The sequence below is a fragment of the Protopterus annectens genome, chromosome 1.part2 (assembly GCF_019279795.1).
Source record: "Protopterus annectens isolate FY-2018-M chromosome 1.part2, PAN1.0, whole genome shotgun sequence".
NCBI classification, from domain to species: Eukaryota; Metazoa; Chordata; order Ceratodontiformes; family Protopteridae; genus Protopterus; species Protopterus annectens.
In genome coordinates this window covers 1,173,614,428-1,173,631,927 of record NC_056727.1, presented here as the reverse complement: position 1 = coordinate 1,173,631,927, position 17,500 = coordinate 1,173,614,428, and the positions used below count along the sequence as shown (strand labels likewise).

Below are 17,500 nucleotides of genomic sequence, written 5' to 3'. Positions count from 1 at the left end.
CCCTGGGCCATAGTGGGTACCAGTGCTGGCGTGGCCAGTCTGGGGCAATGATCATCATTTGGGGTCTCTCCATCCTGACTTTCAGTAGCACCTTTGTGAGAATGGGTAGTGGAGGAAAGGCATATACTGTTAGCATTTTCCAACTGAATGAGAGTGCGTCCACTTTCCAAGCTTGATGGTGAAAAGTCCTTGTGCAAAACTTTGTTAGCTGATAGACCTGTTTGCCAGCCCTCAAAACTATGTCTGGGAGCCCCCATTTTTGAGTTATCATTGCGAATACTTGTGGATCCAGTTTCCATTCATGGGGATACATGATGTTTCTGCTTAGGTCGTCTGCCAATGTGTTCTTTTTTCCTGGCAGGAATTGAGCTTGTAATTGAACTTGGTAAGCCAGTGCTGTGTTCCACAAGGACATTGCTTGCCTGCATAGAAGGTAGGAGTGTGTACCCCCTTGTTTGTTTATGTACCACATTACTGTGGTGTTGTCTGTCCTTATGATAAGCTGTCCTGGATGTAAGAGGCCCTTGAAGGCTGTCAGAACATTTTGTACAGCTAGCATTTCTTTTTGATTGATGTGCAGATTCCTTTGATCTGCTGTCCATATGCCCTGAACGCACCATCCTGCCATGTGCGCCCCCCAGGCATAGTCCGATGCATCTGTTGTCATAGGTTGTCTGGCTGGGGGTAGGGTGAAAGGCTGACCCTTGTTGAGGTGACATGCCTGTGACAGCCATAGAAACTCCTGTTGAAGGCTGGGAACGAGATTTATCATTGTTTCCAAGCTGTGGCTGTGTTGAGTCCATACGCTTTTTAGGTACCATTGTAATTTCCTCATATGCAGTTTTGCAAATGGTATTAGTAGTATGCAAGATGCCATGAAGCCCAAGGCCTGCAGAATTTTTTCTTGCAGGGAGTTGGGTCTTTGTTGCCATTGTTCTGAAGTATTGAGTTAATTGCAGTTGTTTGTCTGGCGTCAGATAAGCCATCTGGGCCGTTGTATTCAAGCTGGCACCCAGGAATGTCATATTTTGTGAGGGCACTAGTTTTGATTTCTTTTCATTTACTGTGTACCCTAGGCACCTTAGAAGATGTTTTACAAAAGCCAGGTGTTGTAAGAGAATGTCCTTGCTTTCTGCTTGGATGAGACAGTCGTCCAGGTATGGGTATATTTGAATTCCTCTGTCTGTAGTATACAATTACTGGTGCCAGACATTTTATGAAGACCCTGGGCGCAGTAGATAAGCCAAAGGGCAGTGCAGAGAATTGGTAATGGGTTGAACCTGCAATAAAACGGAGGTATCTTCTGCAGTTTTGTCTGATAGGGACATGCAGGTATGCCTCTGAGGTCCAAAGTCACGAGCCAAGCTTTCTTGCCCAGCATGGGAAGAAGCTGCTGTAGTGTCAACATCTTGAATTTTGGAACATCCAGGTAAGTGTTTAGTGAAGAAAGGTCCAGAATGGGTCTCCAGGCTTTGTCCTTTCTGGGAGCCAGAAAGAGCCTTGAGTAAAATCCTCGTCCATGTTCCTGTGGTGGTACCTTTTGAATAGCTCTCATGTCCATGAGTGTTGTAATTTATTTTTGAGCCTCTGCCCATTGATTTGGTGGAAGATTTGGCATTCCTTTTAGCCTTGGCAGAGTGTGAAGGTGGAACCTGTAACCTTGAGATACAATGTTGAGAACCCATTTGTCTTTGGTGATGCAATGCCAGTTGTGATAGAAAACTCCCAGTTTTCCTCCTAAGGGGGCTGCCAAGAGAGAGCTCTTTGGCAGCTGCAGTGGAAAGTCATTGAGGCTGCTTTTTATAAGGTTGAGGCCTGTCTTTCCCTTCTTTCTGGCCTGGTGTACTCCATTGTCGAGGCCTGTAAGGGCCTTGTGTCTGACCTCTACCTCTTGGACGTCTGTATCTGCCCCTTTGAGGTCTATCTGTGACTGGAAAGGACCAATTCTTTGTTGGCCAATTTCTGCTAAAATGAGGAGGCTGAACCTGTAAGAAATCTTTCACCGTTTGCATAGATTTTTGCCTTATCCTCCATCTTCTTTAAATACCTCCTCTGCCTTAACTCCAAACAGCACATCCTGCTGCAAGGGTGCAGCCAATAATTTGACCTTAACATGATCTGGTAACGTATGTTCTTTTAACCAAGCATGCCTTCTAATGACAGAGCCTGTAACTGCTGCTCTACAGGAGGCCTCTAAGGAATCAAACCCACATTGCAAAGTATGTTTTCCCACTTGTTCAGCTGCATGCAATAAATCCTGCATTTCTTTAAGGTTAGGAGGATCTGAATCTGGAAGCATCTTTTGTTTCAACTGAGACATCAAAAATTGCTGATATTTTAGCATGTGAAACTGGCAATTCAAGGCGCTCATTGCTTAAGTTGCAGACGTGTATACCTTCTTTCCCCATCTGTCTAATGCTCTGGAATCTGTCAGAGGGAACTGGGTTTTTTGCTAAAGAGGCCTTAATCCCTTTGGGTCCCTGAGAAATAGTTTCAGGGTTAGCAACAGGGCTTTTGTACATAAATTTGTGAGAGTCAGGGACTCTATCAGGTTTAACTGGGGCTGGGGGTAAGGAGTCAGGGTTTAAACTGGATTCAGTTGTACACATCATCCACAATATCTAAAACTGGCGGGATAGCAAGGGGTCTGTGTTGAGGCAATAAAAGGAAGTCTCTGAGCCTTTTCTTGGATTCTGAGTAATCCTAGCCTTCCCAATGGAAATATTCCCTCATGGTATGTAAGGTCTCACCAAAGGAGTAATCCTCAGGCGGAGAGGCTGATGGAATTGATTCCTCAGCATCAGAATCCTCATAAGGGGGTAAAGAATATCCTAGGTCCAAGGAAGAGTCTGAGGAAATGGACACCTGGTCAGAAGATTCATAGTTTGCATCCTGTCTAGGCCTTTTATCAGGAGGGGGATGGGACCCCCTGATCAGGGTGATTAGGTCCTCGGCCATTTTTAGCATTTGTTTCTTCGGCATGGAAGCCTGCCCTGGAGAGAGTTGTGTCTGTTTCTTTGCTTTTAAGGGGGGCTTAGACTTAGCGGAGGGTTTTATGGTTAACTGGGTAGGTCTGAAAACACCCTCTGTAGCTGTGGTTTGCTCAACAACTTCGGTTCCCTCTGTAGGGTTAGGATCGGAAAGCTGAAAACCTAGTGCATCCTAAGGCCCAGCCAGCCCCACGTGGGAGTCGGAGGCGGTCTGTGGAAGCGGTCGTCAGGGGCTGTGTAGGCACCTCGCTGAAAACCGGAGAACTGGCTACCGGCCTAGAAGAGGCCTCGTCATGCATTGCGGTCACCGGAATTTCCGATGGCATGGTGTAATTGAATTTTCAGCAAAAATAATGTCGGGCAAAATCAAACCGACATTTAATAGTGCGCTTGTTAAACCTAGCACAAAACCGACAATCGGTGACGTCGTGGTCAGGGCCTAGGCATGGAATACAATAGGAGTGGAAATCCTTATGAGGTATTTGCTTCCCACAAGAAATACAGTTATTAACTTTTACTGACATCGGTCTGAGGCAAGAAAGAGATTCCCCAATGGGGTACTTAGCATTTTTAGAAGACTTCGGTTCTGGATTCGGAATGAAAATCTCAGGAGTCGGCCGACCGGCACTTGCTAACTGCTTCGGCTTCGGGCACCGCGCGGCAAGAAAGACTGGGGAAAATGGCGTTGGCTGCATCTTGTATACCCCTGTCGCACTGACGTCAGGGAGGAGGCAACAGCAACCGATGCCGAACCAAGACTTTGGAACTTTGGCTGACTGCGGGACCGCCTGATGGCAGGATAACCCAAGTGTAATGACTGCAGCAGCGTAACACGATTAACATCTTTGGTTATAGTACTTAAGATGTTCTCTCACTTTTTGCATGTCAGGGTTTATTATGCAATTCTCAAAACACAACATTTTCCTGATCTCCTCATTCATCTGCTTTGTACAGACTAAGAAAATACTCCAAATTTTCCTAACTCTTGCAGGTTGTTTTACAATTTTCTTGGAACTAGAATTGTTTTATTTCTGCCTTCTCCACTTCTGCTTCTTATGTCTCTTTGCCATTTTTTTATATACTGTAGGGGTTACTGTCATAAAATAAGTGCCTACCTTTTCCACACTCATTAATGTCATCCAGATATTCTTTGATGGATCTCTGGTACCTCTCATTTACTCTCTCCATCCTTATAAACGATATTCTGTAAATTATTCTGCAGTACTTCAACTACTGCCAACCCTTCAAGATCTTTTCTGTTGCATTTTTTTTTTTTTTTTTTTTTACATATTTCTGTTTTCCTTATTTGAACCACAATTTTAAAACCGGTCAACTGCTTCACAAGCACTATCAATCCCTCTTCTGACACGTTTCCATTTTTCCTGTTACTTCTCAAATCTTACCAGTTACTCCTTTCAGAAGTACCTCTATTCCCACAAGTAGACAAACATACTCTTGTATTACTCAGCATCCACCATGTTAAGCCCAGCATGTGCTCCTAAGGTTACTACTACATCCTCCATCCTAAATACTTTCACATACTTCCTTAATTTCCCTTCCTGAGCACCAAACATCATTACTACCATTGTTGTTGTGTCTTTCGGCTTTTCCCGGTTAGGGGTCGCCACAGCAGAACTCTGGTCCGCTAATGATTGGCAGTTGATTTTTACGTGCCGAGTTGCCAGCCCTGACGCACAACCTTCAACGAAGGTACGCCCATTCACGAATGTCTCCACGCAGAAGACGCTCTAGCTGAGAATCGAACCGGACAGCGTCTTACTGTGAGGCAACATCATTACTACCATTACTGATCATATTTCGATTCCCCCCATAATTTGAGACCCACCTAGGAAAAGTACAGTTTTGTACCTACCATAAATGTAGATGTTCGAAGATCCACATTGCTGCAGTCCTAACACTTGGGTAGTCCGCTGTCCCAGTCGGCCCGAATACCAAAGTATATGGCTGACGTCGGTCAAGGCGCATTTGTCTGACATCAGGACGTCAGGGTACAAATGCGCATGACCGACGTCATATCCTCAGTCTTTTCTTGCCCCAGATGTCAGAAGACCCTAACAAGATAAGGCCAAAACCCAAAAAAAAACACCAAAACACTCCTGTGTCTAAAATATGTACAATATATACAAATGCACAAAAAATAGAACCTCACCCACACAACCACCCCTAAACACAGAGGGGAAGGAGGGAGGGAAAATTGGACTGCAGCAATGTGGATCTTCGAACATCTACATTTATGGTAGGTACAAAACTGTACTATGTTCTTCATCTCACATTGCTGCAGTCCTAACACTTGGGTAGAATCCAAAAGCAGAGGTAAGGGAGGATGGCTAAACTATAAAGAAGCAGGAGCTGCCAAAATGCCCTGCAACACAGCAGTGGCAAAACCAGCCCTGGACTTAGAATAGAGAGGAAGGTGGTAATGCTTGGAGAAAGTATGCACTGAACTCCAAGTAGCTGCCTCCAAAATATCCTTAGTTGCCACCCCTTAGAAATGCTGTTGAAGTGGCAGTAGCCCTAGTGGAATGAGGCCTAATCCCAGCTGGAATCTCCTTGCCATGATGGGAGTAACAGAATGCAATGCAAAACCCAATCCACTTAGATATAGTTTGTTTTGACACAGGCTTGCCCTGAGAACTCAAAGCAAAAGAAACAAACAACTGCTGAGACTGCCTAAAATCCCTAGTCCTGCTTAAATAATAACGCAACTGCCTGTGTACATCTGAAGTGTGCAAAATCTTTTCCCCCCTATTTTGGGGATCTGCATAAAAGGTAGGCAAATGAATAGTTTGGTTTAAAGCCACACTAGAAACCACCTTAGGCATAAAGGAAGGATTAGTACGTAATGATACCCTATCCTTATGAAAAATCAAAAAAGGCTCCACCGCCATAAGGGCCTGCAATTCAGAAACCCTTCTTGCAGAAGTAATGGCCAACAAAAAAGCAGTCTTCCATGACAAGTATTTCAACTCAGCAGTAGCCGCAGGCTCAAAAGGTTGTAGAGTAAGTTTCTCCAACACAAAATTGAGGTCCCAAGCAGGAGTAGGAGCTCTTGGGGGTCTTATATTCTTTGCCCCTCTAAGAAATTGCTTGAACAAAGGATGAGAAAACAATGGTGGGTCACAATCATAGTGAGCTGAAATTGCTGCAGCATGAATCTTAATGGAAGAGAAAGACAAACCTTTGTCCAATAGCTCAGTAAGATATTGAAGAGCCACACTCAAATTAGGCTCAGAAACATCCAAATCCTTTGCTGCACTCCAAAATAAAAATCTCTTCCATTTTTCTGCATACACTTTACGTGTACTAGGTCTTCTGGCTTCCATAATCACATTCAAAACTTGTTGAGGAAGTTGAGACCTGCTGTGGTTCAAAACAGAATATGCCAGGCTGTTAGATGAAGAGAGTGAAGCTTGACATTGAGTAGATGACCGTCCCTCTGAGACAAAGGTGTGGAATTAAAGGTAAAGGCCATGGAGGCTTTCTTACCAGATTCCTCAGTAATGGGTACCAGTGTTGCGAGGCCAATCTGGAGCTATCAAAATCATCCTTGGCTTGTCTTGTCTGACCTTTAGGAGTACCTTTGGGAGGAGAGGCAGAGGTGGAAAGGCATACACATGAAGATTTTCCCAACTGAACGAAAGAGCATCCACTTTCCAAGCTGTGTGATGAAAACTTTTCGTGCAAAACTTTGGCAGCTGGTGGTTTAGTGGAGAAGCGAACAGATCTATGTCTGGAGTTCCCCATGACACTGTCAATTTTTGAAATACATGAAGATCCAGTTTCCACTGTGGGGATCCATGATTTGCCTGCTTAACACATCTGCTAAGGAGTTCTGTGCTCCTGGCAGAAACCTTGCTTGAAGAGTAAGCTGCAAGCTGAGCGCAGTCTCCCACAAAATCATTGCTTGCCTGCATAGAGGATAAGAATGTGTTCCCCCTTGCTTGTTGATATACCACATGACAGTTGTGTTGTCTGTTAGAATCAACACCTGCCCTGGAAGAAGTAACTCCTTGAAAGCCATCAATGCAAACTGGACTGCTAACATCTCCTTCATGTTGATATGTAGATGCTGTAGTCTGGCAGGCCACTTGTCTTGTATCCACTTTCCATTCAGATGAGCTCCCCAAGCTATGTCTGAGGCATCTGTCGTTAGAATCTGACTCGCCTCTGGCCGGGTCACAGAGAGTCCCTTGTTTAGGTGACATTCCTGAGCCCACCACAAAAATTCCTTTTGAATGCAAGGTATTATTCGAATGACAGTGTCCAGATCCTGGCAGTGCTGTGTCCATACATTTTTGAGATACCATTGTAGCTTCCTCATATGCAGTTTGGCATTGGGAAGCACCAGAATACAAGATGCCATGAACCCTAATGCTTGAAGGACTGTCCTTGCAGTCAGCACGGACTGATGAGATAGTTGATGGAAGTAAAGGGATAGACTCTTTTGTTTGTCCGGGGTTAAAAAGGCCATCTGGGCTGCTGTATTCAGTCTTACACCCAGAAAGCACATGTCTTGAGAGGGTACTAGACTGGACTTTATTTCGTTCACAGAATACCCCAGGCATCTTAGCACTGCTATCACATATTCCAGATGCTGAAGAAGCTCGTCCTTTTCTTGAGCCAGAATCAGACAGTCGTCCAAGTAAGGATAGATTTGTATTCCTTTTAGCCTGAAAAAGCTACAACTGGAGCCAGAACTTTTGTGAATACTCTGGGCGCAGTAGATAAGCCAAAGGGCAATGCAGAGAACTGATAATGGGAATTTCCAGCTCGGAAACGCAGATACTTCCTGCAACTGAGTCTGATAGGCACATGAAGGTAAGCCTCCTTGAGATCTAAAGTTACCATCCAGTGATCTTTGCCCAGCAGAGGTAAAAGCTGTTGTAACGTCAACATTTTGAACTTGGGAATGTCCAAATAAGTGTTGAGGGTTGACAAATCCAAAATTGGTCTCCACGTGTTCCCCTTTTTTGGTACTAGGAACAGGCGAGAATAAAATCCTAGGCCCCTTTCTGGCACAGGAACCGGCTGAATGGCCCCTATCTGGAGCAACAGAGAAATTTGCTTGTGAGCCTCTTTTCTTTGTATAGGAGGAATGTCTGGCATGCCTTTTAAAGGAGGCAAGGTATGGAAATAAAACCTGTAACCGTGGTGAATGATATCCAATACCCATCTGTCTTGGGTAATAACACTCCAGTTTTCTTTGAAAAGTGCCAGCCTTCCTCCCAAAGGTGCTGCCAGACGAGAAGGCTCTGGCAGCTGAAAAGGCAAGTCATGGGGTCTGCTTACGAAAGGACTGACCCCTGCCCTCACCAGAAGACTGGGCAGGCGAACTGCCTGTTCTAGGCCTAAAAGAACCTTGAGCTCTGCCCCTACCACGTCTAGATCTACCCCTAGACTGAGAATCATAAGAAGGATAAGTCCACCCCTTAGTAGGCCAATTTCTACTAAACTTTGGAGGCTGAACCTGCAAAAAATCTTTAACAGTCTGCATAGACTTAGCCTTGTCCTCCATTTTCTTTAAAACTGGGTCCACAGGTGCACCAAATAACACATCAGATTGTAAAGGAGCATCTAAAATCCTTGTCTTTACATGTTCAGCTAAATTCTGATCCCTGAGCCAGGCGTGCCTGCGAAGAACAGAACCAGTGGCTGCCACCCTCGAAGAGGCCTGTACAGCATCAAAGCCACATTGCAAGGAATGCTTACCCACCTGTTCCAAAACATGAACTAAATCCTGCAACTCTTTACACTCAATACCTTCCGCCAGAGCATCTACCTTAGACTTCAATTGTGAAAGGAGATAATTTTGGTATTTCAACATGTGAAACTGGCAATTCAAAGCCCTCATGGCTAAAGTGGAAGAAGTATACACCTTTTTCCCCCATCTATCCAAAGCCCTTGCCTCTTTATCAGAAGGAACAGGATTTTTAACAACAGAAGCCTTAACACCTTTAGGGCCCTGAGAAACAGTTTCGGGGTCTGCCCTAGGACTCTTAAGATACTTATGAGCTTCAGGCACCCTATAATACCTGTCCGGTTTAACTGGGGCAGGAGGCAAAGAATCAGGGTTCAGGGAAGCCTCTGCAAAAACATCGTCTACCACATCCAGAACAGGAGGTATAGCTAAAGGCCTATGCTGGGGTAGAAACAAAAATTCCCTAAGCCTTTTCCTAGAATCAGAGAAATCTTGCCCTTCCCATTTAAAATGCTCCCTCATGGAATGAAGGGTCTCTGAAAAAGAAAAATCCTCAGGAGGAGAAGCCGAAGGTGTAGAGTCATCCACATCAGAATCAGAATAAGGAGGATACTCCTGCAAGTCTTCAGCCGAAGACTCAGAAGCCTCCGAACACTGCTCAAAACTCTCAAGCTCAGGTTCCACCCTAGGCCTCTTATCAGGGGGGGGGTATAGAACCTCTAATCATAGTAATCAAATCTTCTGCCATTTTAAGCATATGTTTCTTAGGCAGAGACCCTGAAGAACTAGGGGAGACCCCCACTGAAGTTAACCCTGGCAGGGATGAAGGATACACTGCCCCCACCCCATCCCCATTTTCAGGGTGAAGAAAGAGGCAGGAAGTTGAATGGACTGCTTTAGGGTAAATTCCGAAAACAACTTCGGCATGAAAGAGGGGTTAATCCAGACAAACTCAGTCTTGCTGAAAAATGGAAAGTGTTCAGTGCACACAACGGCCTGGAGCTGACCTGTACTACCGATGTGACAGCCACTAATAAAAGTGGTTTTCCATGTGAGAAACTGAATGTCAGCTGAATCAGCAGGCTCAAAAGAAGGTACAGTATCCTCTTCTTCCAATACAAAATTGAGATCCCAAAACAGAGTTGGCGTTCTTCTGGGAAGTGTCAAGGTGAACGATACCCTTGAGAAATTGTTTCAGCAGGGAGGCGAGAGAAGAGAGGAGGCTGCAGAGGAAAGCAGAGAAAGCTGAATAATGAATTTTTATGGATGAGTAAGAGCCCATATTTAAATAAATGAGCAAGGTAAGCAAGCACCAGGTTGATCCTGCTTTCCTTGGGACAAGAGAGCCTTGGGTAATAACCTTTTCCTCTTTCATGAGGAGGCACTTCGATGAGAGCCTTGCAGCAGTAGCAGACTTATTTGGATTAGAGTTTTAGTTAATTTGTAGGAAGCGAAGGAGAGCTTGCCTCCTGACTTGATGATACTGAGCACCCATTTGCCTTGGGTAATGTTTTCCCAATGTTGAAGGCTTAGTGGAGTACAGGAAAGAGGTAGGAGTTAGGAGGAGTTGGGGTTGTAATTGAGGGAGAGGGGGCAGGAAGGGTTAAGTCATAGCTGCTCCCTGCAGGGCCCCTGAAGTCGGGGTCCACTAGACCGAAAATTAGATTCAAGTCACCATCTTTCTGTTGTTTCAGTGGTCTATCCCTTCTAAGCATTCCTCCTCTTTGCTTCTGCCGGGGGGGGGGGGGGGGTGACCATGAATTAGCAGGATAGTCTCCGCTAATCCCTGGTGCCTGAACCTGCAGATTTGTCCATGACAGTCTGCATTGATTTAGACTTCTCCTTCAGTTTCTTGAAAACAGCCTCTGCTCTCTGGGTCAAAACCAAGCGTCCTTGTACACAGAAGCATTGATGATCTCAAACTTAACATGATCCAGAAGGGATTGCTCTCTTAAGCAGGCAAATCTATATGTATAACTGACCCTTTGGAACTTGAGTCACCACTTCAGGATCCAAAGGAAGATTCCTAAACAGGTGTTTGTGGGAATTCAGGACCCTGTTAAAAGCTGTCTGGCTTCCTTGGAGCAGGTCTTTTGGAAGAATGGCAAAAGGTTTACGCTCGTGGGGCTTAAGAAATTCTCAAACCCTCTTACATTGTGGGTAATCTTGAACCTACCAATATAAATACTCTTTCATCTTATGAAGATTTTCCCCAAAAGTGAAGTCCTCAGATGGTGAAGTTGTGGCTTGGATATACACACACTTTAAAGTCCTGTGGTCTTTAGACTGATCTATGTACGCTATGATATGGATGCTTCAGGTTTTGACAGCAAATAAGAGCTGTAAGGCAGCACTGTCTGATTACTGTTATAACCAGACAGCCTGACATCGGGTGCAGGGCACCCACAAGCCCAGGAGGAGAGAGAATTATATCTCTGGTACTCGGGCCAGCCAAGGGTTGCCACAGCAAGTAAATCCCATACAGTTATTAAGTGAAAAACAATGATAAAAGTACACTGCTACAGCCATGCTTTATCTTCATTTATTTCAATTTATAAACTGAAAGGACTTGAAACCATCTCAAAATGTTCCACAACAGTGAAATATCCTTTTCTGGATTCATCAAATAAAAAGCAAAATCATCTAAAAATAACGACAATTTTTCTCGAGTACCACACCAATTATAACCTTGAATTTTTGAGTCCCTTATTTCCTAGGTCAAGACAAAGGAGAAAGAGGGCACCCCTGCTTGCTTCCTCTGTTCAAACTCAGTTTGTAGTACAGAATCCCTCCCTCCTGAGTTGTTTCTTAGTTAACATCAGGGTAAGATATACTTCAGCTAAGATCTCAAACTTAATCTACTTAACCTTTTTCCCTGGCTTTTTTCAGCAATTTCTTTTCCCTACTGGGAGTGCTAATGTTACTTTATCAGTGGCCATCTTGGATAAGCCATTAAAAACATGTATAGATATAGATTCTTACCGTGGATGGCCATCAATATGACACTGAAAAACTACAGTCTTTGATGTCTTTATATCCAATACAGAAGACGGGTCCTTAAGAACAACTCCACCTGGTTCCAGCCCTACAGACAAAAGACGAAAAAAAAAAAATGATTACATAATGTAATAATTTTCATGGTATATACCACATTTAAAGTAACATGTCAGAGTCAACATTACAATGCCAGTAAATAATTCTGACAATTAAAGCTCAAATAAAAGTGGAGTATCACTCGCCTGTGACAGAGGACTGCATAACATCTTCGGACCTAATACAATGCCTTCCTTATTGCTACATGGAAGCATCCAGAAATATTTGCCAACAGGCAGTTACAATTCATTAAGATGTATTCAAAGTTTGAGTTAGTTACTAATCAGTTCTGCAGGACAACCTGTTACCAAGTACCTTTATCATCACAGCTGCAGTAGTATCAGGAAGGGTAATTCTCCTCTTTCTACCCTTTAAGTCAATACCTTAAACCATTCCGCTTAGGAAATCAGATTCATTTCACTTTCTCTCTCTCTATTCTTTTTTTTTTGTTTTAGGTCATTTTATTCCTCATTTCAATAAAAGTAAAATGAACATTCTTGTGCATTCCAGCTTACAAACTACTTCAATCTGCAATTAAATTATAAATCTGAATGCTCACTGTTACAATACAAGCAGCACTGTTTATCATTCACTATTAAATTCACATGTACACAAAGAATCTTTTAAGCAGCAGTGCTGAATATCAAACAAGACCTAACTTACAGTGAACTGCAAATCAGGAATTTCCTTTCAGGAATTTATGTTGAACTATGTTCATCGTGTTTCACTGTTGCAGTCCTAACAAATGGGTTGATTACCAAAGCCCAGTGAAAAGGGAGGAGGAACCAACAGAATCAAGGGATGGAGATAATGCCCCATAACACAGCAGTGGCAAACCCTGCCCTAGCTCTGGAAAACAGAGGCAAATTATAATGTTTTGTGAAAGTGTGAACAGAAGACCATGTGGCAGCCTCCAAAATATCTTTAGTAGGGACACCCCTTAAAAAGGCTGCAGAGGTGGAAGCTGTTCTAGTTGAGTGGGTCCTAACCCCTTGAGGAGGAAAGTACAGTTTTGTACCTACCATAAATGTAGATGTCCGAACTGGATAGCATCTGCAGTCATAACAACTGGGTTGTCCTGTCGTCAGGCAGCCCTTCAGTCGGCCGGATTCCAAAGTCCGGGTCCGGCTTCGGCTGATGTCGCACTTCACCCGACGTCATCTCTGTTGGTCTTCGGGTATAAAGGCATCAGCCGACGCCATTTTCTCCAGTGTTTCTTGCCCCAGATGCCAGTAGCCCTCTTGAAGGCTAAAATTTAGATAGATGCCAATGTTTCCAAAAAGATAGAGGTAAACACAAAAATAAGCATGTATGCACATATATACAAACAAATACACCATAAAAGACTCCCCCCCACCAGCTAGCTATTAGGAGGGTAAACACCCTTGGAGTACCACAGAGGGGAAGGAGGGAGGGTAATCCTGACTGCAGATGCTATCCAGTTCGGACATCTACATTTATGGTAGGTACAAAACTGTACTATGTCCTTCATGGATGCATCTGCAGTCATAACAACTGGGTAGAATACCATAGCCAACAAGGGAAGGAGGATAAAACTAGATTATGGTGTGTTTAGGATCCCTTGCAGTACAGCAGTGGCAAACCCTGCTCGGGATCTGGAATATAGAGGCAAATTATAATGCTTGGCAAATGTATGCACGGAGGTCCAAGTAGCCGCCTCAATAATGTCTTTGGTTGCCACTCCTCGTAAGAAGGCTGTGGTAGTGGCTGTTGCCCTTGTAGAATGAGGTCTTATGTTCTGTGGAATTGGTTTTCCATGGAAGGAGTAACAGAATCGTATGCAATTTCCGATCCATTTGGAGATTGTCTGTTTGGAAATAGCTTTTCCTTCCCTTCCTGTTGCATAGGCTACAAAAAGTTGGTCAGTCTTTCTGCTACTTTTTGTTCTGTCCAAGTAGTAGCGTAGCTGTCTATGTACATCCAAGGTATGCAATATTCTTTCCCCTCTGTTTTGTGGGTTGGGAAAGAAGGTAGGTAGGTGGATTGCCTGGTTTAAAGACACTCTGGATACCACCTTAGGCATAAATGTAGGATTAGTCCTCATGGACACTCTATCTTGGTGGAAGATTAGGAAGGGTTGCACTGCCATTAAGGCCTGTAGTTCTGAAACCCTCCTTGCTGAAGTAATTGCCAGTAGAAAAGCAGTTTTCCATGACAGGTGTTGTAGGTCTGCTGTTGCTGCTGGTTCAAAGGGTGATTGTGTCAATTTTTCTAGCACAAAATTTAAGTCCCAAGCTGGTAATGGTGGTTTCCTTGGAGGTTTTACATTCTTGATTCCTCTGAGGAACTGCCTGAGCAAAGGGTGAGAAAAAACAGGTGGATCAAAGCTGTATTCTGCTGAAATAGCTGATGCATGTATCTTGATGGAGGAGTAGGACAGGCCTGAATGAAGAAGTTCGGCTAGGTACTCCAGAATGTTAGGCATATCTATGTTTGACACATCTTTTCCTCTTTCAGTACTCCAAATGACAAACCTTTTCCATTTTCCAGCATAGTTTCTTCTTGTTGAAGGTCTGCGTGCTTCAAGAATAATGTCTCTAACTCTTTGGGAAAGTTCTGGATTAGCTGCTGCTATGTGATGTTCCATGCAGTCAGTTGCAACGTTTTAGGTTTGGATGTATGATGCTGTAGTTGTTCTGAGTTAACATCAAAGGCATTAGGGTTTTTGGCCACATATTGTTCCGACACATGCTCCTCAGCAGTGGGTACCAGTGTTGTCTTGGCCAGTTTGGAGCTATCAGGATTATCCTTGGACGTTCTTCCTTGATTTTTAGTAATACCTTGTGTATCAAGGGAAGAGGTGGGAATGCATATGCTGTTAGGCCTTTCCAGCTGAGCGAGTGAATCCACTTTCCATGCTAGTGGGTGGAATGTCCTTGTGCAGAATTTTTGAGCTGGTGATTGGTAGGTGATGCAAATAGATCTATCTGAGGCATTCCCCATTTCTTTGAGATGGTCTTGAAGATGTCCGGGTGCAGCTTCCATTCGTGGGCATCCGATGTGGTTCTGCTTAATATGTCTGCTAGAGTATTCTTTCTCCGGTACAAATATTGCCTGTAACTGGATGTTGTAGCTGAGTGCCAGGGTCCACAGCTCCAAAGTCATTCTGCATAGGGGGTATGAATGAGTGCCTCCCTGTTTGTTGATGTACCACATGACTGTGGTGCTGTCTGTCCTTATCATCAACTGGCCCTCTTTGAGAAATGGTCTGAACTTTTGGATTGCCAGTTTTACTGCCAGCATTTCTTTTAGGTTGATGTGCAGGTGAAGTTGATCCTGTGTCCACAATCCTTGCACGCATTTGTCCAGCATGTGGGCCCCCCATCCTAGGTCTGAAGCGTCTGTTGTGATGGTCTGGCTTGCTTGACATCTGCGAAAGGGTAGCCCTGGGTTTGACTGGCATGCCTGAGCCCACCATAGGAACTCCTGTTTTAAGCATGGAATTAGTGGGATTTCTGTTTCTAGGCTGTGTCTGTGTTGGGACCATAAATTCTTTAGGTACCACTGTAGTTTTCTCATATGTAGTCTGGCAAGTAGAACCAAGATTATGCATGATGCCATGAAGCCCAAGGCCTGCAGTACTTTTCTTGCTGTTAACTTGTTCAGTTTTGTTAGTGCCAAGAAGTAAAGAGGGAGTTCTTTTTGTTTTTCTGTAGTTAGGAATGCCATCTGTTTTACTGTGTCCAATTCCGCGCCCAAGAATGTCCTTGTTTGGGATGGTACCAGCCTTGACTTTTGTAGATTGACTGTGTATCCCGGGGCTTGCAGCAAGTAAATGACCCTTTGTAAATCTGTTGTCAGCTTGCTTTTGTTGTCCCCTTGTAGCAGGCAGTCGTCTAGGTATGGGTAAATTTGAATTCCCTGTAGTCTGCAATGGGCGATTACTGATGCCAGGCATTTTGTGAATACTCTGGGCGCAGTAGATAAGGCAAAGGGCAATGCTGAGAATTGATAGTGCTCTGATCCTGCAAGAAATCTGAGGTATCTTCTGCAGATTGGTCGAATGGGGACGTGCAGGTATGCCTCCTTGAGATCTAGAGTTACCAGCCAACACTCCTTGCCCAGCATGGGAAGAAGTTGCTGTAGGGTCAGCATTTTGAATTTTGGGACAATGATGTATGTATTTAAGGCGGACAGGTCGAGAATTGGTCTCCAACTTTTTCCTTTCTTGGAACTAGGAATAGTCTGGAGTAGAACCCCTTTCCTTGCTCTGCTGTTGGCACTCTTTCCACAGCTCTCATGTTTGCTAACTGCATTATCTGTTGTAGAGCCTCTGTTTTTGATTTGGAGGTAGATTTGGCATTCCTCTTTTGACTGGTAAAGTGTGGAAGTGGAACCGGTAACCTTGATCTATGGTTTGTAAAATCCACTTGTCTTTTGTTATATAGTGCCAGTTCTTTGAAAATAAGGTTAATTTTCCGCCTAGAGGAGCTGCTATTTGTTCCCTGGTAGGCGGATTTAGGGTTAAGTCACTGTGGTTGAGTTGATGTAGTGGCAGAGGTTGTGTCTGTGCCTCTGTTGTTACCTTGCCACTGTCGTCCTCTGTAGGCACCTCCCTGGATTGGTTTCTGCCTCTGGAACGTCTATTCCTGCCCCTTTGAGATCTTGTGGAGTCAGGAAAGGACCAATTTTGGCAGGCCAGTTCCTGCTAAACCTTGGGGTTGAACCTGCAAGAAATCTTTAACCGTTTGAACAGATTTTGCCTTTTCTTCCATTTTCTTCATAACCTGCTGGGCAGGTGTACCAAACAAACTTGTCTTATCCATGGGAGCATCTAGCAACTTAGCTTTAACATGATCCGTAGAGCTTGCTCCTTTAGCCATGCATGCCTTCTTATCACTGTGCCAGTCATGGCTGATCTAAATGAAGCCTCCAGTGCATCATAGCCACATTTTAAGGAATGGTTACTAACCTGTTGTATGTTATTTACCATTTCTAATACATATTTCTTATCAAGAGATTCATCAGTGGTTAGCTTTTTAGTTAACTGATCAAGCATAAACTCTTGGTATTGTATCATGTGAAACTGACAATTTAAAGCTCTAGCTGAGAGAGTAGCTGAAGTGTAGACCTTTTTGCCCCATCTGTCTAATGACCTTGCTTCCCTTTCTGAAGGAATAGGGTTTTTTGCTATGGTCGCGGCTACTGCCTTGGGACCCTGGGATATAGTTTCGGGTCTGCAAGTGGGGCCTTGTAAAGGTGGTGATGAGTGTCTGGCACCCTGTAAAATCTGTCTGGTTTGGCAGGGGCTGGAGGTAAAGAATCTGGTGCGGAGCAGACATCATTGAAAGCATCATCCACCACAGAGAGAACAGGAGGTATAGCTAAGGGCCTGTGCTGTGGAAGGTGCAGAAAGGTCCTAAGTCTTTTTCTGGAGTCTGAAAAATCCTGTTGCTGCCATTGGAACTGCTCTCGCATGGCATGTAAGGTTTCCCCAAAGGAGAATTCTTCTGGTGGGGAAGCAGCTGGAATGGATTCTTCAGCATCAGAGTCTTGAAAATTGGAGAAAGGAGCCTCTGGCTGATCAGTTATGTCTGATTCATTGGCAGACTCAGAGGACACTGGCTCAGGGGGCTCTGCCCTAGGTCTCTTCTCTGGGGGCTGAGAGGCCCTGTCTGGGTGAGATTGAGATCCTCTAATTAATGAAATTAAATCTTCTGCCAGAGTAAGCATTTGA

General features: G+C 44.2%; 1 protein-coding gene across 1 annotated transcript in view; it reads right to left on the bottom strand.

The window, feature by feature from the left end:
- The window catches only part of PTK7 (protein tyrosine kinase 7 (inactive)), a 2,009,558-nt gene that overhangs the window by 1,271,257 nt on the left and 720,801 nt on the right, over nt 1-17,500 (bottom strand). The window contains exon 3 of the mRNA XM_044060033.1: nt 11,692-11,794. Coding sequence (XP_043915968.1) covers nt 11,692-11,794 — 103 coding nt within the window. The remainder of the gene's footprint in view (nt 1-11,691; nt 11,795-17,500) is intronic.